Below are 22,165 nucleotides of genomic sequence, written 5' to 3'. Positions count from 1 at the left end.
TGAGGGGCCCACTGACAGCGTGGGACCCAGGGCAGCAGGGTGGTGGCGCTGGGCTCACAAAGCACTCCTGGGTGGCACAGGTCCTAGAAAGAGGGAGTGAGTGGGAAGCCCTACTCCACCCGTTTTGGGGTGAAGGCAGTCCTAAGGCGCATGTGGAGGCACAGACAACCCTTATGAGCGTTGGAACTCTTACCCGCTGCAGCCTTTGTCCTTGTCCCCACTGGTCTCTTCACCAAGCCCTGCACAGCACAAATCAGAAGGAAATGAGAGAGGCCATTTTATTGAATGAAACCTGGGGGAGGTTGGCCCCCTGACTTTGTGGAGGGCCATACCTGTGACCAGCTGGCCTGTCAGGAAAAGGGGCCCTCCTGAGGTCTCCAGGGACTTAGGGAAGCAGCCCCTCCCTCCCTTAGCCCTGGGCTGGGCGACCAGCACCTGACAGTAACCCACGGATGCCCCTTCTCAGTGAGCACCAGCCCTGCATGGGCACTTCAAGGGGGGTTGCTGTGCCTCTGGAGATGTCCTGGCCAGGCCTGCTGTCACCCAGCATCCCTGTGCAACCACACCAGTGCTAGGCTCCAGGGAGCATGAAACTGCTGTGTCTTGGGCCTTGGAGATGGGGGCTTCAGAGAGAGACTGCCTGGCACCCCAGACAGCTGTGGAGAAGAAAGGCATCAGGGCCAAGGCTCCTCCCTGCTGGGCAGTTCCTCTACCCAGGCACTGTAATCTGTGCCTCCAGCATGGCTGGGGGCAGTGCTCACCGTGGTCTGGACCAGGCCCCTCTGGCTGTCCTGGCCTGGCACCTCTGGCATTCTGAGGTCGGCACCCCTCCAGACGGGGCTCTGGGAAGACAGAACCCTGAGAGGCCTGTCCACTCCATGCCCTTGGCCTGCCCTTCCTCCAGGATGGTGCCCCACCCTGAGCAGTCATCTGGACAGTCGGCCTCCTTCGAGGCACCTCCTCACACTCCATCCTCCTGCACCCAGGGACAGTTGAGGCTTTGCTGAGGCTCCGAGGAGCAGCCTTCCCTTCCACATACTGGGCCTGCCCCTGCTCTGCTCCAGCTGCCTGGAGTCCCCCTTGGGCTGCATACACCTGTCCTTCCTGTGGCTGGGGCCCCCTGGCAGGTAGCATCACTTTCTATCCAGGGCAAGCCAGCCCAGAGCACAGCTTGCCTCCCACAGCTTGGTGTGTGTGTATGTGTGTGTGGGTGGGGGGGGGGGCAGTGCTTCAGTCTAGGGCCAGTGCAGGATGATGATGTGCCCCACTTTCCCAGAAATGATGCCTACCACCCTAGTCCTGGGCATCTGTGCTGTGGCCAGAGGCAGCTGACTGTGGGCTGGGATGTCCCTCCCCATCCCTTGAGCCAGTCCTGTAGGAAACCCTCTCCCCTGAGCTGTACATTTCCAGGGCGAGAAGGGTGTTCTCCCAGCAGCGAGACAGGCTCCAGGGGCACCGAGCAGCTGGGGCCATGCTGCTTTGCAGAGCTCTCCAGAATTGTCTTGACTTGGAACTGGACAAACGCAGCATTCAAAGACTGCTAGAAGCCTCAGATCTTTTTGCACTTGCCTCTGACAGCCCTCACCAGGGTCCTGAGCAGCAGCTCTGGGGTCCCACCCCCCCCAAAAAAAAAAAAAACTAGCTAAAGCCTAAAGGTTTAGGAGGTAGGGCTCATGCCAGACTCACTGAGGGGCTGGTGGAATATTCTGGAGCCCAGCGAGCTCTACCCTAGCCTATCTCCCCAGGCCCACACTCCAGAAGACATTATCCATCTGGGCAGGGCTGGGTCCCTTCCAGGCCCCAGCCTCCATGTCCTGATGGCTCGGGTGTACGTGTAATGCCACAGGTGCAGCCCAGCTGGGCCCAAGAGACCAGGGACATCAGTCAAGCTATATATCCTCATTTGGGGGACTCCAGCTTCTCCACCTGGCACACAGCCTGTGGGTTCACCTGCATGTCCCCAGTTTGGGAGGTGGGGGGATGCATCTTCTGAAACTGCCCTCTTCAGACAATGCCTCTGTCCCCCTGATGTGACAGGGCTCAGGACACACAGGTGCCACAACATGTTCCATGAAGCCCAGTACCCATGTTTACCTCCCTTCACCCCCCAAACTTTCACTAAGACTCAGGGAGATGGCACTGTTTGGTCCACCTGGCTCCAGGTGAGCTTGCTGGGGTAAGAGAAATGGCCATGGCCATGGCCATCCCTCTGAGGACCCTGCAGCCTTGGAAAGGTGGCAGACACGTCCCTGGACCCCTGGAAACAAAAGGCTGTGTGTGGCCACTTAACGGAGCAAAGGCAGGCAAGAGTCGCTCTGAGAAACTTGGCCGGGCGAAGCTCATTACCAGTGAGTGCTCAGGTTTGTCCTCGCTGCTGGCTTCTAAGAGGTGGCCCAGGTTGGGAGTGTCCTCGGTGGTCTGCGGGACCGGCATATCCCGGAAAGCAGACCTGAAAATGCTCTCGTAGCTCGGTTTGGGCTGCGAGGTGAATATGCAGTTTTAGTTTTAGTGCTGGTGAGACAGACGAGCAAAGCGCGTTGCCATCTGACTGGGTAGCTGCAGACACCGCGGGGTCTCGACACAGGGCAAGGGGAAGACACTGACTCCTGTGGCAGGTGAAGGGAGGTGCCACCTCGCCCCACCTGCCACAATACTGGCGCGCCTTGGGAAGAGACCTGATGCTAGAAGGCCCTAACGTGGGTGAGGGTGGCTGGGACTCTGGCGTCACCTTGTACACCCCACGCTGGGTGCGGTCTCCCTCGTCCTCGGACTGCTCCGAGAGGTGCACTCGGAAGGAAGCAAGTCCTGCCTCCCAAACGTCCAAATGGAAGAGGCAGCCCTGACCCTGTCCCCCTCCAGCCCTTTTGATCCGAGTGGGTTGCCACTGGGGTCCATCGGGAAGGGGCAAAGCAGGGACGACGGTGACCACCGATGCCGCCCTGGAGGGAGTGGGGTCCCGATGGGGACTGTACCTCGTAGGGCGGCGGGCAGGCCGCGGGCTCGGGACCCCAGAAGCCTTGGAAGTCCCCCCAGGCAGCGCCCCGCTCGCCAGGGTCGGGGTCGGGCTCCAGGACTCCGGGCGCCGCGGCGAGCTGAAGCGGCCAGGCGGGCATGGCGGGGGGCGGCCGGGCAGCGCTGTACTCCTCCGGCCCCGGTACCTACCCTGGCCGAGACGCCGCCTCGCCCGCCCGGGGCACGGAGACGCGCTCGTTGACCGGCAACAGAACGCCCAGCTCGCTTCCGGCGCCCGCCGTGACGTCATACCACGGCGCCGCGTGGGCGGGGCCAGGCCCAGGGCGGTCCCCTAAGTCCGGGTTGAACGCGTGCGCGCAGGTCCCACTGGCGCCCGGACCCACGCGACCCTCAGCAGCCTGCTGCAGCCCCAGAGTCCCCGCAGTCCCGAGTCCCCCTTTCCAGACCCCCAGGGGTCCCGCCGCACGAGCCTCCCTAAGTCCCCCCAGCGACCCCCATTCTGGGCTCCGGCTCCCCCTTCCGCCCACACTGCTGCAGACGCTCAGGCGTGAGGTCCCGACTTGATCCCTGGCACTACATGTGCCAGAACGGTACTCTTGCTTTTTTTTTTTTTTCCCTCTCTCCTAAATAAATAAATCAAATAAAAAGAATCACTGCAGTCTTGGTCTTCGGCCAAGACGCCAACGTTTTAATTTTAGAGCCTTCAGATGAGCTCATGCTCTGAAGCTGCAGCCTCCTTCCCCTCCCCTGCCTGCACTGGGTGGTGGTGGGGAGAGTGCCCTCCTTCCCCCTCCCCTGCGGAGGGCACCCGCTCAGCTCCGTTGAGAGACTCTGTGTGTCAGGAGCAAGGCCCCAGGCCCAGGATGGAAGTTGCTTGGTGTGGTGCCCCAAGGAACTCATGCTGACCCTCAGAACCTAGGAGAGGGATTTTAGGGGGGAACCGAGGGTCTGCGGTGGTGAGAGCTCTGCTTAAACACCTGCTGGAACCCTCCACAGCCTGGAGCACAGGGTCAATATTGTGTGTCACAGCTGGCTATGTAGCCCAGGGAGCTGACAGGACCTTGGGCTGAGGGTGACGCAGGCAGGAGCAGGTCCCAGTGCAGATTCCCATGTTCTGGTGGGGAAACAGCCAGTGAGGGCAGGCCTAAATGGAAGTGGGTGCTCAGGACCTGGGGCTACCCCCACTGCATTCTGGGATCTGTCTTGGGGTCCCTGGGGAGTGGAGCTCAGAGACCTGGAGCCGATTCTGGTACGAGGGTGAGAGTCAGGGCAGCCCCAAAGCCAGGCAAAGGATGGGTGGGTGGAATGTCCGTCTCCAGCACTACAGGGATGAATACAGGGCTATTTTTGCCTGAGCTGTCACACAGGATCAATCACTGCACTCTAGTGGAGGGGGGAGGGGGGCCACGGCAGGGCTGCAGCCACACCTCAAGCCTGATGCCCAGCTTTTCTGGGCCGCATGCTGCAGCCCCAGTGAGTAAGTGCCTCCTGTGTGTGCCTGTGGCCTGGGTCAAAGCAGAAAACCTCCATCAGCACCCACAGTGGGTGACAACTGTAGATGGTGGGGCTAGTGGGGGGGGCGGGGTAAACTGGTCCCAGAACAGATACTGTGGCCTTGCCAGCAGGGCACCAGAGACCAGCAGGAGGAAATGGAAGGCTTCCAGGAGCCCACTGGAGCGCACTGGCCACAAGGGGTGAGCCCAGCAGGGGATTCCCCCAGTTTTTTTTTTAATTAAAAAAAATATTTATTCCCTTTTGTTGCCCTTGTTGCTTTATTGTTGTAGTTCTTCTTCTTCTTCTTCGTTTTTTTTTGCCTCCAGGGTTACCGCTGGGGTTCAGTGCCTGCACCACGAATCCACTGCTCCTCAAGGCTATTTTTTTCTTCCCTTTTGCTGCCCTTGTTGTTTTATCGTTGTTGTGGTTATTATTATTGTTGTCATTGATAATGTTGTTGTTGGACAGGACAGAGAGAAATGGAGAGAGGAGGGGGAAGACAGAGAGGGGGAAAGAGAGACACCTGCAGACCTGCTTCACTGCTTGTGAAGTGACTCCCCTGCAGGTGGGGAGCCAGGGGCTGGAACCGGGATCCTTGCGCTTTGCACCACCTGCGCTTAACCTGCTGTGCTACTTCTGGACTCCTGGGATCCCCCAGTTTTAACCCACCTTAGGTAGTCCACCCAGGAGAGGGCTGTGGGCTGGAGACCCCACCATCACCACCCAAATAGCAGTTAGATATGTGGTGTGGGTGACTACCAGGTGAGGATGCCTGCTGTCTCCCCGACATCATGGGGGGAGTGGAGGGCTGGTATCAAAGGATGGGCAGCCCACCCCTATTCTGAGTCTTGACCTCACCAAGGTCAAGGGCGAAGGGACCCACACCATCCTTTTGGGGTCTCAGGGCCCCCTCCAAGTGCAGGGCAGGGCCAGACCTCCCACCCCTAGCATCCACCTGACCCTCTCCTCCTGCTGTGTGTGTGTGTGTGTGTGTGTGTGTGTGTGTGTTACCCCAACTGGTAAACTTGGTGCAGAGATAATTGTCTGCACAGGCGTCGGGGGTCTGAACATTTCTCAGCTGGGTCTATGCCCTGGTGTCAGGCCCTTCATCACGCTCACACCTGGGAAGGGCAGGCTGATCGCCCCTGAAGATGATGGACATGGGGCCACACCAGAGACAGACAGCCCTGTGGGGACTGGATCCCAAGGGAGAGCTAGACAGGGTGTCTGGGCCTGAGATGCTCTGCTCTCTGTGGCAGAGAGACCCAGGGTAGAAGGCGTGGCGCCTGAACCCCACCCGAGGAGAACTGCCCTCCCCCCCTTGCCAGTGTTGCGGGTTCTTCCCGGCAGGGACGCGGCTACCCTGTGCTGGCCGCCCGCCCGGCTGCAGCCGGCTACCGGGAAGCGGGGAGGCCGGGAGGCGGGGACCAGTACCTTTTCCCTCTGGGCTTGTCTGCCGGTCTGCGCGTGTCTGTCCTTAGCCCTCCCCGCCACCGCCCTCTCTGGGCAGGTGCCCCTGTCCTTGTTCGCCAGCCGGACCAGGCGCTCCTATGTACACCCGCTGGGGCCCCTCAGCCCCCGCCCTGCTCCAAGTAGCACTCAAGGCGGACCCAACCCTGGGGGCCGATGTCACACCTCACCCAGAACCCTGGCCCAACCCCTAGGCTTGTAGCCCTCCAGAAGCAACTCTCCCCTAGGGTTCTTCCGGAGCCCGGGCCTTGCACCCCGCGCCCTCCTGCACCCCTGATGCCCCGCTTTATACTGCGGACCCCTCCACACTGGGAGGGCAAACGCGGGGACACCTACTGCAGTGACCCAGTTAGGGGAGGGGAGGGTGGGGATGGGCCTGGTCAGGGGGCGGGGCCAGAAAACCCCCAGGGTCCTTGGGGGCGGGGTCTTTTGGCAACGGGGAGGAGTTTGGGCGGGGCCTGGTGTGACGGGAGGACCTTGCGGCAGGTGGAGCCAATGAGTTGCTTGGGGCGGGGCCGTGATTTTAGTGGGGCGTGGTCTGGTGGGCTCAGCCACTGGGCTGTCTGGGGCGGGGCCTGGTCCGGGGCGTGGTCCGGGGCTCCGCAGGGGCGGTGCGCTGGGCGGGCCGGGTGTCAGGCCTTGGGGTCTGGGGCGTGGGCTCTGTCCCCAGTCCGAGGCCGGCCACCGGCGGTGCTGCAGGACCCTGAGCTCCAGAGCCCGCTTCCGGGCGGCCCACTGCTGCAGCGGACGCGAGCGGACCCTGCCCTCCGGCCGCGATGTGTGACTGCTTCCACGTGGTGCTGCCCACCTGGGCCGGAGCCCCAGACAGCGGTGCGCCTCCCCGCCTGCAGCCGCTCCAGGAGCACGCGTCCAGCCTCGGGTCGCTGGGGTCCCCGCCGCTGACACCCTGCCTGTCCCCTGCACCTCCCACCAGCTGCACCGTCACTCCCCGCAGCTGCCCCCTGCCTGTCCCTGTCCCCGCAGCTGCCCCCCTGCCTGTCCTTGTCCCCTGCGCCCCCACCAGCCCCTCTGGTCACCCCCCGCAGCCGACTCCCCGCCCCTGTCCCCTGCACCCTCGTCAGCCACATTGGTCACTCCCCCGCAGCTGCCCCCCTGCCTTCCCCTGTCCCCTGCACCCTCATCAGCCACATTGCTCACTCCCCCGCAGCTAACCCCCTGCACCTCCTCCTCCGCAGCGCACTCAGTGATTCCCCACTGCTGCCCCTAGCCTCTCCCTGTCACTGTTCCCCGGCTGTAACCCTCTGGGACGCTGTCTTGGTCCCAAGGTGGCCTCTTGGGGAGGGCTGCCCTCACGGGGGTGGGGTGGGTCCAGGCCTGCAGGACCCTGGGGGTCAGCTGCCTGCCTTGGACTGCCCTCGACCTGCTTGGACCTAGTGCCTGGTTGCACCTCACTGGCCTGGTCTTAGGTGTGGCTCTGTGGGGGCTGGGGAAGACTAGACCTGATGCCTCAGGTATGGTGAGGGACCCGAGTGGGGGTCAGGGCTTAGGTCAGTGGGGCACGTAGTCCTGGGAAGGGGGAGATGGGTGTCACCTATGCACCCATGAGTGCCCCCAGCAGTGCTCAGTGCCCCCACCTCTGGATGCAGCATGGGCAGCAGGTGCCCTGCGTCCAGCATCTGGGAGGCTAGGGCGGGGCAGGGCAGTACTCCCACTGGGGCAGCAATACCGCAGCCTGCCACACCCTGGCACCTTGCCCACTGCTGGCAGGGGGTTGGGGCAGGCTGCAGGCCGGGGGGGGGGGGCTAGCCAGGGCACACCCCTCCAGCTGCAGCTTCTCCTGTTGCCCATTTGCTCCCAGTGAGGGGTCTGCAGGTCTGCAGAGCAGGCACTGGGCACCTCTTTATTGCCAACCTGTTTGGACTTCCCTGGAACTAAGGAGAGCCCAGGGTGCTCCAGTCTGCCCTGAACAGTGCAGGGGAGGACAGGGGACATGATGGGCTTGAAGTCCCCCCCGAGGTCTAGTGTGGGGGTCTTTGCTCTGTCTCCTGCTTCCCATAGTGGGTGCCCAGGGCCATACAGCTCCAGCTGTGCAGAGGTGTGCTGGCAGCCCCACAGGCCCCAGTCCCGGCTCACCCCTGGGAGCTCCCTGTCTACACACGCCCCTTGTCAGGGTCAGGAAGCTGTCCACTCCTTGGAAATGAAGTCACTGGTCTTGGTGGCTTTGGCTCTCTGTGTCTGCCAGGCCCTAACACCTGCTCCCCTCCCAAGCCTCCGCCTCTGCGCCCCCCTTCTCTCCAGACTGTAGCAGGATGCGCCCCCTGGTGGGGCTTCTGGGAACACACCTGTAGGGCTCTGCCTGCCTCACCACACCCCAGGGCTAGCAGCCATACTTTGCCTTCCTGCTTTGGCCCAGTGCAACCCTAGCTTGGATGAGCCCTCAGCCTACCTGAGAGGCCCCCACTGTGTCTGGAGGCCCCGTTACAGAGATGAGCCATGAGGGGCTGGGGTTTTCTCCTGGTGAGGGCAACCCCCCAACAGAGGCCCCTCCAGCTCAGGGAGCCAGAGCCTGCTCACCATGGCACTGGTGGGGGTTCTCTTGGCCTTCCCCTCCAGGCAGGGGACCCTCAAGTGCCCCCTCCAGCCCAGGGTGTCTGGGGCTTCCTCCCTCTGGCCATGCCTCCTGTCAGGAGCTGCCTCTTCCAGATGCACCCCAGTCCCCTTCAGACCCTCCTGCTCTGTGCCCTTCCTCCATGGCTGAGAGTTCAGATTCAGCCTGGGGCTGACTTGCCTGGCTGGACGTGGGGAGGTGTGAAGAGAAAACCACAGGCAGGTGGGGGCACTGGCCATGGGCCTCTGCCATCCCCTGCAGGAGTGAAAAGCCAGCCTCTCCCTGACTCTGCCATCAGTGCAGCCTCAGTTGCATGTAGTCAGGGTGGGCTCCCTGGAGGAAGGAACATTTGACTGGAGGATAGTGTAAGAATCTTGGAGGGACATGTGTGGGGGGACTGCTACAGCTTCGTGGGGTGTGGTGGAGGTGGCAGTTTGCCTGAGGGACTTGGGGGTCCTGGAGATGAAGGGAGTAGTGGCAGAGACCAGCTCCTTGGGGCAGTGCTGTTGGAGAGCTTGGGAGCTGAGAGACTGTGGGGCAGCTTGGGGGGTGGGGTGGGGACCAGCTGCACCCCCTCCTGTCACTCTGAGTGGGGTGGGACGGGGGGATCTCCAACAAGGCCAGTGCCTCTGCTTTGATTTTGTTGTTTTGAGTAGCACATGCCCAGGAAGCCAGACGCATGCAGCATAGATAAATATTTAATAGAGCCCTTCCTAAAATGGAAAACAGAGGCCTGAGGGGCTGACACAGGTGATGTCGCTCTCTCCGATTGCCTGTCTTCTGTGAGGGTGGAGTCCTGCCAGCACAGAGACAAAGGGGGCAGAGCTGGGGGGCAGGGGTGTCCTGATGGCTGGGCAGTGTCGATAGGTGACAGGCCCTAGGGGGTGCTATGAGGGCAGGTCTGCCCATGCCTCTGGGTGCCTGGCTCCCCTTTCTTTCTTTCTTTCTTTCTTTCTTCCTTTCTTCCTTTCTCTCTCTCTTTCTTCTTTCTTTCTTTCTTTTTTTTTTTTTTGTCTCCAGGGTTATTGCTGGGACTCTGTGCCTGCACTACAAATCCACTGCTCCTGGAGGCTATTTTTTTTCCTTTTGTTACCCTTGTTGTTTATTGTTGTTATTGTTATTGCTGTCATTGTTGTTGGATAGGACAAAGAGAAATGGAGAGAGGAGGGGAAGACAGAGGGGGAGTGAAAGACAGACACCTGCAGACATGCTTCACCACTTGTGGAGCGACCCCCCTGCAGGTGGGGAGCCGGGGGCTCGAACTGGGATCTTTAACACCAGTCCTTGCGCTTTCTTAACCCACTGCACTACTGCCCAACCCCCTGGCCCCCCCATTTTGAGATGTCAGAATGGCTGCCCTCCCCACGAAAGGACTCTTGGCTTTGGGGAACCCCAGGCCCTGCTCCTGGGTGGCAATAGCACCCACAGATGGCACATGACACATCCTCAGAGAATGCCACCCATCCACCTGCCTGCCTTAGCCCAGTTCCCAGGTGACGCCCAGGGGAGTTGTGTCCCTAGGTCCTGCTGCTTGACCACCAGGAGCCCAGAGCCACAGGCGGAGTCCCTGGGAGCTGGGCTGGCGGCTGTGGTCCTGGACCCTGCCCTCTGAGGTCACAGGGTGCTAAGCAGCCTGCACTCTGCTACCCACCTTTCTGCAGCGGCTGCGGTTCTGCCAGGGACAGGGTCTGTGGTCTGAGCTGGGAGGGGGCATCCATGGGAAGCTCCAGTGTGGGACCCAGAGCAGAGGGGCTGTGAGGTGGGGATCCCACAGCCGAAGTTTCCTATGGCCAGTGCCTGGGGCAGGGGTGGTGTTCTGCAGGTAGAGGGGCCTGATGGGTTTGGGGTGCCCAGGCTCAGGTGAGGCATGACTTCTCTGTCTGTGCCAGCACCCCCCTTTCTGCTGGTTGGGCCTGTACTGACTCAGCCTGCCCTGCCCAGGAAGGTGACACAAGGTCCTTCCCAAGTGAGCCCAGGGCAGAAAGGGCTGAAGCATACCTTCCTGTCTTGCTGTCACAGAGCTGTCTGTGACTCTTTATTATTATTATTACTATTATTATTTTGCTAGCGGGGTTATCAGGGGCTTGGTGCCAGCACTACAAATCTATAGCTCCTGGTGGCCTCTTTCCTTTTTTCTCTTCTATTATTTTTAATTGGATAGGACTGAGAGAAATTGAGAAGGGAGGGAAAGATAAAGAGGGAGAAAAATAATAGAGATACCTGAAGACTTGCTTCACCACTCGTGAAACCTCCCCCTGCAGGTGGGGAGCAGGGCTAGAACCCAGATACCTGCACACGGTAATGTGTGCACTCAACCAGGTGTGCCGCTGTCAGGCCCTCTGACTTTTAGGGTTCTAGGGGGCCTGGTGCAGTCCCCCCTTCCAGGAATGGGGTGTGTCCTGGCCTCTTACTGGCCGCCCCCATAGCCTACTACTATATGCAGGCCTGGGCTCTGCTTGGTGGGGGTCCCTTATACCTCCCTGAAGGTTGACAGCCCCCTCTAGGCTGGAGATGCTGGGTGGGGTGTGCTTAGCCCCAGCAGGAGATCGACATAGAACCCTCATCCTGCCCTGGCTTTTCCCCCACCCAATTATCTGCACCCCCATTCAGCCTGGGTTCCCCCTTCTTCCTGAACCCCCATTCAGCCTGGGCTCCCCCCTCTCTGCACCCCATTCAGCCTGGGTTCCCTCTTCTTCCAGAACCTCCATTCAGCCTGGGTGCCCTTTCTCTGCACCCCCATTCAACCTGGTCCCCCTCCTTGAACCCTCATTCAGCCTAGGCTGTCTGCTGCCCCCACACCCCCTCCTGTGGCTGCCCCCAACCCTTTTCTGCCCAGGGCCCACAGGGAGGCCTGCCCATAGAGTTCTCTAACATTTGGGGGTGCCCACTGACCAGCCAGTCCAGAGGGACCTGTGTGAGTCAGCCTCCAAAGCTGGACAGGCATCCAGCCCCAACCAGCTGCCTAGGCTGGGGCAGGAGGTGGGGCCCCCAGGCTGCACCCAGCCAGCCACGCCCCCCAGTTGTGGAGGGAGTTTAGCCTTCCAGGCTCCAGGGTCACTTGTCTGCTGGACTCAAGCCTCTCAGTCAGTGGGACCCTCAGTGCCTCTGCTGTCCCTCCCGGCCTGGCCCCAGGCTACCCAGAGCCCATCCAGCACTCCCTGCAGGTGTGTGTGTGTACGTGGGGGGAGGGGGGAGCAGGACTGTGGGGGTGCCGTCCTTGGCAGCTGAGCCCCTTAGGGTCCAGAGGAGTTTGTCTCTCTGTTTCCCTGTGCAGAAGTACAGCCAGCCTGGCCAGCTTGGAGGGCTCCAGGGAGCTGAGCATGGCCATTGGAGCTCAGGCCATGGGGGTGTCCAGGCTGAGTTGGGGCCTTTGTCCAGCAAAGGGCTGAGATGTGCGGTGTGGTGAGCCTGTGAAGTGGTGGGTGTGAAGTGAGCCTGGCTGTGGGTACAGGACCTAGAGGGCATCAGGGGGCTGAGCGGGAGTGGGGGTCAGGCCAGGGGACAGCTGTAGCCTGGAAGGTGCTGAGGTGAGGAGTAGTGAGGGGTGTATGGGGAGAGGCAGGGGCGTGGCTATCAGGGAACATCAGGGAGGGGTGGGCAGCCTCTCCAACCCCCACCTCCGCCTATGGGTGTTGCTTTGGAAAGTCTGACAGTCCCATGACAGTCAGGCGTCAAGGGTGGGGGCAGTGCTTTCCTGGGAGATGAGGTGGGGGTTGCTAACCCCTGAGGGGTCACTTGTTCCCTCCCAGCCCACCTCCCCTCAGGCACCTCCCTGCAGGACTCCTCACAGTGGCTAGTTACCCTACAAACACCCGGTCTACACCCTACAGGTGCCCTGGGCTTCAGCTCCCCCAGTCTCATCATCCCTCCCTGTGGTGGGGGACCAGGCCCTGGGGAGTGAGAACAAGACAGCTGGGTGGGAGCTGGTGGGACAGGCAGGGTGCCAGGCATGAGGACAGGCCAGGGTTGGGGGCTTGGGGGGACCCGACTCAGGCATGCCCCGTCAGTGCAGGTGACCTTGGTGGCTGGGGGTGATATCACAGAGCTGGCTGGGGGCTGCAGCCAGGCTTCTGGGGGCTCTAGGACACCTTCCTCCCCCTGGGGATACAGGAATATGTCTGCCGTGTGCCCCTCCGAAGGGGTGCAGAGGACCCCCCCCCCCCCCGGTGGGCCACCCCTGTCACTTACTCCTCCAGAGTGGCTGTCCTAGCCTTATGGAGGTCAGGGGGGAGGGGTGGGGGTGCTGGCGTGGGGCTCATGTGACACCCCGCCTCCTCCCCAGATTGGGGAACCACCCTCCCCTGCTGATGCCTCCCTATAGGCCCCAACACCTTGAGACTGCCTGGGGCAGGTTTGGGGGTACAGCCCTAACACCCACGGGGTGCTGTGCTGAGGCAGGACTGGAGGAGCAGCTTCTCAGGGTGGGGTCCTTGGGGGTCCCCTTCTCCCAGTGTTGCATCTGTTCCCTCCAGGGGCACACTTGCCAGGGGAGGGCTGGGGTGGCGGGCTTTGCACCTGAGGTAAAGTCCTTGGCAGCCCCTCCTCCACCCTTTCTGCTGGGGATGCAGGGTCGCCTTGGTGGGACCCTGATGCCCAGGAAGCTGTTGTCCTCAGTCCTGGAGCAAACAGTCCTGAGCCTCAGTGGATGGCTGGGTGGGTGGACACCTGGGGGTGGTGCGTGTCTAGGGGCATCTATGTGGGGTGGACACTTGGGGGGGCCTCCTCCTTGTAATCCCTTCCCCCTCTCATGTGAGCAACTTCTCCCCACCTCAGTTTCCTTATGAGGCACCCACAGGGCATCCACTTGGGAGTGATAGTGTCTGGACAGGACAGAGAGGGGGCTCAGCTGCCATTGTCCTCATCCTTGTGAGGCCCTTTGCAGGCCCACCTTAGGGCGCCCTTCCTGCAGACACCCGCCATGTCTTGTGAGGGCAGCAGCCAGTCCCCCTACTGCCTCCTTAATCGTGCCAGTCATTTTGAGAAGCCTGACGCCACTTCTCTGTCTTATCTATTTATATATTTAGTGATTTCTAAAAATTTTATGTTTTTTTAATATTTATTTTTTCATTTTCCCTTTGTTTTTGCCCTTGTTGTTTTATTATTGTAGTTATTGTTGTTGTTATTGATGTCTTTGTTGTTAGATAGGACAGAGAGAAATGGAGAGAGAAGGGGAAGAGAGAGAGAGGGAGAGAAAGACAGACACCTGCAGACCTGCTTCACTGCTTGTGAAGTGACTCCCCTGCAGGTGGGGAGCCGGGGGCTTGACCCGGGATCCTCATGCTGGTCCTTATGCTTTGCGCCACCTGCGCTTAACTACTGCACTACCACCCGACTCCCTAAAAATTTTTTATTTGTTAATGGGATAGGAGAGGAACAAGGAGATCCACTCATCACTCCTGTACCTGTGCTGCTGGGAGTGGAGCTTGAGGCCTTGTGCCTGTAGAGTCCGGCACTCTGTCCACTGCGCCACCTCTGGGACCACTGTCTCACTTTTTTAAAAAACTTTTTTTTTCCTCCAGGGTTATTGCTGGGGCTCAGTGCCTGCACTATGAATCCATTACTCCTGGTGGCCATTTTTCATTTTTATTGGATAGGACAGAGAAAAATTGAGAGGGGACAGGAAGACAGAGCGGGGGAGAGACAGAGAGACCTGCAGACTTGCTTCACCACTTGTGAAATGACCCCCCTGCAGGTGGGGAGTCAGGGGCTTGAGCTGGGGTCCTCATTTGGGTCCTTGTGCTTCATACTATGTGTGCTTAACCTGAGGTGCCACCACCAGCCCCTTCTCACTGATTTTTTTTCTATTATCAGTAGAGCTTCATGGCTCCAGGATGATTTTTCACAGAGAGAGTGAAAGAGACACAACACCTCCTTCCAATGCGCTAGAGGCTCAAACATGAGTTAAGCACATGGCAAAATAATGCACTGCCCACTCGAGATAGCTTGCCAGTCCATGTTTCTCTAATTCATTTCTTCCTTCCTTCCTTCCTTCCTTCCTTCCTTCCTTCCTTCCTTCCTTTCACCAGTTATCCCTGGGGCTCCGTGACTGCATGACTCCACAGCTAATGGAGACCATTTTTCCCTTTTATTTTTCTTTGTTTTCAGTAGTGACAGAGAGAAATAGAGCGTAGGAGAGAGAGAAGGAGGGAGACAGAGAGACTGTGCAGCTTTGCTGTATGGCTTGTGAAGCTTACCCCTGAAGGTGGGACCGGGGCTTGAACCTGGGTCCCTGTACATGGTCATTGCTGGCTGCCAGGTGCGTCCCTCATCTTGTACCCTGCAGAGGCACAGAGCCCTGCTGTCTCCTGCCTGACGCACAAGACCGGTCAGTCACTGTTCATTGCTTCACCGAGTTTGTTGTGTAACCATGCTAGGACTGGCCCTGGAACATTCCAGCACTCTGCCTTCCCTCCCAGCCCTCCCTGCAAGGGTGCTAACCTGGTTGAGGGGTGTAACACTGGAGCCAGCAGGAGTCCCCTTGCCCCCTCCCCTTTGCCACCCTTGGCTCTAGCCGGTGTGCCAGGCCTCATTGTGAGCTCTCAGCATGGACCACCAATACTTCTCCCCAGTCCAGTTTTCTCTGTCTGCTTTTTAGAGATGCTGAGCACCACTCCACCATCCATGGAGCTCCATGGGGTTCCAAGGCTTGAACCCAGGTCCCACCCTATGGCAAGGCCAGCTCTCTGGGTATGAGCCATCTCCTAGCATCTCTGGCTTTTTGCAAAACATTTTTGCCAAGTGCAGGGAGACAGCACAGTGGCAGACTCTCAGGCCTGAGGCTCTAAGTTCTCGGGTTCAGTCACGGCATTACTGTGAACCAGAGCTGAACAGGGCTCTGGACAAACAGCAGGGTTACCCATTTGTATCTCATAAAATGTTCTGAAGAAGTTAAGAGTTGAGGGAGTCGGGCTGTAGTGCAGCGGGTTAAGCGCAGGTGGCGCAAAGCACAAGGACCAGCATAAGGATCCCGGTTCGAACCCCAGCTCCCCACCTGCAGGGGAGTAGCTTCACAAGTGGTGAAGCAGGTCTGCAGGTGTCTCTCTTTCTCTCCTCCTCTCTGTCTTCCCCTCCTCTCTCCATTTCTCTCTGTCCTATCCAACAATGACAACAACAATAATAACTATAACAATAAAACAACAAGGGCAACAAAAGGGAATAAATAAATAAAATAAATATTAAAAAAAAAAGAAGAGTTGAAAGGATCTTGTGGGAGATAGCACAGCGGTTCTGCAAAAATACTTTCCTGCTATGGGTTCTGAGGCCCCAGGTTCAATTCCGAGCACCATCATCAGCCAGGACTGAGCAGTAAACAAACAAAATACCTTGAGGAGGTGGCTTGACAGAAGAGCACACACCTCACATGCTGACGACCCAGGTTCCATCCCTCACCGATGTGTCCTGGACCCTCACCTTACCAGAGACCTACCTGACATGGGAAAGGAACAAACAGGCTGAGGGTATGGATTGACATGCCATTGACCCTGTCCAGTCAAGAAGCAATTACAGAAGCCAAAACTCCTACCTTCTTCATCCCCAAAAATAATTTCAGTCCATACCCCCAGAAGGGAAGAAATGTTAGGGGAGCATGACTAGAGAGCTTTGAGACCGAGTTTTATTAAGACCAGAGAGAGAAGAGGGGAAAAAGAAAGGCATTCGTAAGTAACAATAGGTGTTGTTGTCGGTGTAGGAGTAGGAGTAGGTGTAGGTGTGACTCCACTTTCTGCATCCCACAATGACCCTGGGTCCATACTCCCAAAGGGATAAAGAATAGGAAAGCTATCAGGGGAGGGGATGGGATACAGAGTTCTGGTGGTGGGAATTGTGTGGAGTTGTATCCCTCTTATCTTATGGTTTTTGTCAGTGTTTCCTTTTATAAATAAAAATTAAAAAAAAAAGAAAACTACTCCGTTCTTTTCCCCATTTTGTATTGTTTTTGTTTGTTTTTGAGCTGGATGGTTTCTTTGTAGATGTTTGGTATCAGTTCCCTGTCAGATGTATGATGTGCATTATATCTTCTCTCCGTTACTGGGTTGTCTGTTTATCCTTGTATGGTTTGTTTTTTGTTATGTGGAAACCTCTTTGTTTATGTAGTTCCATTACTGTAATCTTGTTTCCATTTCATATGCCCATAGGGTGGAGTCTTCAAATATATATGCACTCCTATATTCAAAGCTTCATTATCCACAATAATCAGAGAGAAAGCAGCTTAAATGCCCATAGACAGACTGGATAAAGAATATATGGGATGTGGTCCGGGAGGTGGCGCAGTGGCTAAGGAACTAGACTCTCAACCATGTGGTCCTGAGTTCAATCCCCAGCAGCACAGGTACCAGAGTGATGTCTGGCTCTTTCGCTGTCTCCTCCTATCTTTCTCATTAATAAATAAATAAAATCTTAAAAAGATATATATGGGATATATACATCATAGAATGCTATGCTGCAATAAGGAAAAGATGTTACTGTATCCTTTAGTTGGGAAGGTGGAAGCACAGAACTTGGGCGGGGGGCACAGTGTGGAACACTAGCCTTATGATTTTGTAAACAACTTGTAATAAAAATAATAAATAGAGGAATCGGGCGGTAGCACAGCGGGGTAAGTGCAGTTGGCGCAAAGTACAAGGGCCGGTGTAAGGATCCCCGTTCGAACCCCCAGCTCCCCACCTGCAGGGGTGAAGTGGTGAAGTGGTGAAGCAGGTCTGCAGGTGTCTGTCTTTTTCTCCCTCTCTCTGTCTTCCCCCTCTCTTCATTTCTCTCTGTCTTATCCAGTAACAACAATAATAACTACGACAATAAAACAAGAAGGGCAACAAAAGGAAATAAATAAATAAATATTAAAAAATAAATAAATAATGGACTGACCAAAAAAATCCTCACAAAAATAAGAAAAAGGATATTTAAATAAATAGTTCATTTGAAAAGGAAAGAAAAAGAAAAAAAAATGAATGAAAGAGAAGAACAACAATGATAAACAATAAAGGCAACAAAAGGGAAAAAATAGCCTCCAGGAGCAGTGGATTTGTAGTGTAGGCACCAAGCCCCAGAAATAACCCTGGAGGCAAAATAAATAAATAAGTAAAAATAAAATAAAATAAAAAAGAATGTAAGAGAAGGCAGGACCATAGGAAAATGGGCAAATATATATATATATATATATATATATATATATATATATATATATGTATGTATGGTTATATAAGTAATAATTAACCCATATCTGTGACCTTGGGAGAAGGGCTGCGATTTCCAGTGGGGGGAATGGGAGCACAGAACTCCCCTGTTAGCTCATAATTTTGTAAATCAATGTTAAATCATAAAAAAAAAAAAAAAAAAAAAACCTCTGGGCCACAAGCATCTCCAGAAGGAGGCTTAGGTTTCCTGGCATGACTTTCCATGTCCCTTTCTCTGCCACATCCCTGGGCAACAGCCCCTTTTCGATGCAGCCCATTGAAAAGAACTCCCTCCCTAGTTCTCTCCACTCAAGCCCACAAGCTTCTCTGGTCAGTCTGGAGGAGGGGGAAGGCCTAGTTCTCGTCCATTGCTGTTTTTCTGATACCAACTAGGAATGTTCAGATATTATTATGTCTACCTTTTTTTTTTCCTTTCTTCCTTTCTACTTTTTTATTTTTGACTCCAGGGTTATTGCTGGGCCTCATTGCCTGCACTGCGAATCTACTGCTCCTGGAGGCCATTTTTTCCATTTTGTTGCCCTTGTTGTTACCTTTGTTGTTGTTGTTGTTGTTATGGTTGTCATTGCTGTTGTTGGATAGGACAGAGAGAAATCGAGAGAGGAGGGGAGGCAGAGAGGGGGCAAGAAGGACAGACACCTGCAGACCTGATTCACCATTTGTGAAGACAGACACCTGCAGGTGGGGAGCTGGGGGCTCAAACCAAGATCCTTATGCTGGTCCTTGTGCTTTGTGCCATGTGCACTTAACCTGCTGTGCTACAGCCTGACCCCCTCTCTCTACTTTTTTTTCTTTTACCAGAGAGCACTAATCAGATCTGGTTCTGGGTGGTACTGAGCATGGAGCCTGGGTTCTGGGACTTTTAAGCTCTAAACTCTTTGTGCATAACCATTATATTATCTCATCTACCCACTCACTCTACCTTTTTCTTAATTAAAGTTTTTTTAATAATTTACTTATTTATTTTCTCTTTTGTTGTCCTTTCTCTAATTGTTGTTGTAGTTATTATTGATGTCATCGTTGTTAGATAGGACAGAGAGAAATGGAGAGAGGAGGGAAGACAGAGAGGAGGAGAGAAAGATAGACACCTGCAGACCTGCTTCACCGCCTGTGAAGCGACTCCCCTGCAGGTTGGGAGCCGGGGACTCAAACTGGGATCCTTATGCCGGTTCTTGCGCTTTGCACCACGTGCGCTTAACCCATTGCGCTACCGCCCAACTCTCCTGCAGGTGACTGAAGGGGACGAGATCATCCGCCCTCGGCCCCAGGGCTCCTCTCCTGTCTACGACTGGGGACAGGCCATGCCTCCATCCCTACCTTTATCACCAAGACTCTCCCCTCCTCTCTGTCTCCCTCTCTCTGTCTGTCTCCCCCTATGTCACTTTCCTTCTCTCTCTTTCCCTGTCCCCCCCTCCATCTCTTCCTCTGTCTCTGTCCACTTAAGACACTCTGTATCTGGGAATGGGGGTCTGCACACATGTGATGCCCCAGCTCTGAGAAACCAAAGCAAGAAGGAGAGCGGCTCCCCTCCCCGTGTGGTGCCAGGACTTGAACTTGATCAGGGTGAAGTAAATCCTGTCTCCTTTCTCATTTCAGTGTGGTGCTAGGTAATGTTATAGTAAGAGAGATGAAATGATTATAACATGATGTTGTAAGTTCTAGGATTTGGATATAAATGTAGGGTGAGTTTAACTGTCTACTTATACCTGTGCTCACAGAGACTAGCAGACAAGTGTGACTGGGTTATATATTTTGGGACACTAAATATGTCTTTTCTATGTTTTTCTTTTTTCCCCTGTTCATTCAAAGAGAGAAGCAGAGACGTGTGTATCAAGGGGTGTGATATAAGCCACTCCCCGTCACCTGTCCCCCCTCCCCTGGGCTGCCATACCCCCAAAACCTCCTCAATTGCTGACTTGGTTTCCCCCACAGCATCTGGTGGACGGCTGCAGCTCCAGGACCCAGATGCCACAGAGGAAGGAGACCCCTCGGTAAGTGAGGCCCACTTGCTTTCCCCCCCAACTTTGGCCAGAGCCTGTGGCCCAGGTGACCAGCTGCTCTCCTGCAGGTGACTGAAGGGGACGAGATCATACGCCCTCGGCCCCAGGGCTCCTCTCCTGTCTACGACTGTGTGGAGGGAGCCGGCTTAGGGACCCAGGTGAGCTGACAGAGGACCTGGGGACCAGGGGACAGGCCATGCCCCCATCCCTACCTTTATCACCAAGACACCTAACTGGCCTGCCACTATGGCTGTCTATCCCAGTTGGCCTCTGAGTCCCTCACCTGCCTGGGACCCCAGGCTAAGACCATCCAGAACAGAGAAGGACACTCTGGAGATGGGGACACAGGAAGTACCTGTGCCATCTCAGGGGACCATTTGGGGTCCTGCAGTGGGGGACTGAGACACAGAGAAGAAGGCCTCACAGCACATGGCTTCCAGCAGGCACTCCCCTGTTTTTCTGCGCAAAGCTGGGTCGGGATCTCCCCTGGTCCCTGAGGAAGTGGGTTGAAGCACTAGGTGGGAGCGGCTGAGCCCAGGGCCCTCTCCCTGCATGTTGTCAGCTTGCTCCTCTGTGGTGCCTGTGGCCCTGACCTGGGTCTTCCCTCTCTACTGGGCAGACCTGGCCTATCACCCCATTTTCCCCTCTGTCTGGCTGCAGGAAGATACCTCGGAAAGGAGCAGTTCCTCAGGGAGACGGTGGTCCTGGTGGAAGCGAGAGTCGGGGGACTCCAGGACACTTTCCAGGATGAGCCGGGCAGAGGTGGGGGAGGGAGTGAGGGAGGGACATGGGTGAGAGGGAGGGAAGGGCCTGTGGGGGAGGGACACTGACTGCACTGCCTCCAGGGCTCTGCCCAATCACAAGCTCAGGAGGGGGCAGGTGGAGGGCCCGGCTGGTCCAGGGGCTGGGGTCAGCTTGCCACTCGCTGCAAACCCAGTGTCCCCAGTTGCTGTCCAGCCACATGCCATCTTTTGCAGCCTCTGGCAGGCAGGCAAGGGGACAAGGACACCACTCACCAGGCCACCATACCTGCTTCCTGCCCCTGTGTGTGTCACCTGGCTGAGACAATGGGCAGAGGCCCCACCAGAGCCATGGCAAATAGCCTGCAGTGATGCCCATACTTCCGTGCAGGAGGTGACAGAAGTGACCCTGAGGACGGAGGCTGAGGCTGGCGTCAGTGGCTACAGCATCACAGGCGGTGGGGACAAGGGCATCTTTGTGAAGCACGTGCTGAAGGACTCCCCCGCAGCCAAACTCTTCAGCTTGAGAGAAGGTGCTGCCCTGTGTCCCCAGGCCAGATGGGGGGGGGGGCTGTTGCATGAGAACCGGGGGCCGCTCTACCTGTATCTCATTGTGGTGGGGAAGCTGGGGTCTGGAGGGAACCTCTTCCTGTGTATGACAGCCTGTCCCATGTCTGTTGCATGTGGGATAGAGAGGAGCCAGGCAAGCAGGGGCCAGGTGTTGACACACCTGGTTGAGCGCACACATTACAATGTGCGAGGACCCAGGTTTGAGCCCCTGGTCCCCACCTGCAGGGGGGAAGCTTCACAAGTGGTGAAGCAGTGCTGCAGGCGTCTTTGTCTCTCTCCCTCTTAATCGTCCCCTTTCCTCTCAACTTCTCTCTGTGTCTACACAAAATAAATAAGTATTTAAAAAGACAAATATGGGCGGAGGGTAGATAGCATAAGGGCGGAGGGTAGATAGCATAATGGTTATGCAAACAGACTCTCATGCCTGAGGCTCCAAAGTCCCAGGTTCAATCCCTCGCACCACCATAAGCCAGAGCTGAACAGTTAAAATAAATAAATAAACAAACAAACAATAAAAATACAAATACAATTAATTTAAGAGAGAGAGAGAGAGAGAGAGGTCATCTGTTCCCTGCATGGGTGACCTGGGAGCCTCTGGTTTCAAGCCCTACTGAGACCAGGACCTCCGGCTGGCGGTGGGGGTGCTGAGGTAGGGACACCTCTGTTCTAGGGGACCAGCTGCTCAGTGCGACCATATTCTTTGAGAATGTCAAGTATGAAGACGCACTCAAGATCCTGCAGTATTCAGAGCCATATCGCATGCGGCTCCAGCTCCGCCGGCCACTGCTGCCTGGAGCGGCTGAGAGACAGGTGAAGGCCAGAGACTGGCTGACCAACCCCCACAACTGTTGCTCTCATCACTTCTCCCCTTGCAGTGCTTTCTTTCTTTCTTTTTTAAAAGAAACTTAAAAAAAATTGGGGGGGGGTCGGGCGGTAGCACAGCGAGTTAAGCAGATGTCGCGCAAAGCGCAAGGACCAGAGTAAGGATCCCGGTTCGAGCCCCCGGCTCCCCACCTGCAGGGGAGTCGCTTCACAGGCGGTGAAGCAGGTCTGCTGGTGTCTGTCTTTCTCTCCCCCTCTCTGTCTTCCCCTCCTCTCTCCATTTCTCTCTGTCCAATCCAACAACAAACGACATCAACAACAGCAATAATAACCACAATAAAG

General features: G+C 56.5%; 2 protein-coding genes across 2 annotated transcripts in view; one reads left to right on the top strand and one right to left on the bottom strand.

Annotated features, from left to right (window-relative positions):
* Positions 1 to 260: 260 nt before the first annotated feature.
* LOC132535466 (uncharacterized) lies at positions 261 to 5,629 on the bottom strand. The gene is made up of 5 exons (XM_060181377.1): positions 5,587 to 5,629; positions 3,163 to 3,589; positions 1,403 to 1,513; positions 762 to 842; positions 261 to 656 (listed from the first exon to the last, which is right to left on the bottom strand). The coding sequence occupies exons 1-5, from the start codon at positions 5,627 to 5,629 to the stop codon at positions 626 to 628; spliced, it is 693 nt and encodes a 230-aa protein (XP_060037360.1). The 3' UTR covers positions 261 to 625.
* Positions 5,630 to 6,599: 970 nt separating this feature from the next.
* Positions 6,600 to 22,165, top strand: part of AHNAK2 (AHNAK nucleoprotein 2) — a 29,476-nt gene continuing 13,910 nt past the window's right edge. The window contains exons 1-6 of the mRNA XM_060181375.1: positions 6,600 to 6,768; positions 19,624 to 19,682; positions 19,760 to 19,849; positions 20,352 to 20,453; positions 20,823 to 20,964; positions 21,672 to 21,811. Of these exons, the coding sequence (XP_060037358.1) occupies positions 6,714 to 6,768; positions 19,624 to 19,682; positions 19,760 to 19,849; positions 20,352 to 20,453; positions 20,823 to 20,964; positions 21,672 to 21,811 (588 nt within the window). The 5' untranslated portion in view covers positions 6,600 to 6,713. The remainder of the gene's footprint in view (positions 6,769 to 19,623; positions 19,683 to 19,759; positions 19,850 to 20,351; positions 20,454 to 20,822; positions 20,965 to 21,671; positions 21,812 to 22,165) is intronic.

This window comes from Erinaceus europaeus, chromosome 22 (genome assembly GCF_950295315.1).
Source record: "Erinaceus europaeus chromosome 22, mEriEur2.1, whole genome shotgun sequence".
NCBI lineage: Eukaryota > Metazoa > Chordata > Mammalia > Eulipotyphla > Erinaceidae > Erinaceus > Erinaceus europaeus.
This window is presented reverse-complemented; position numbering and strand designations above follow the sequence as displayed.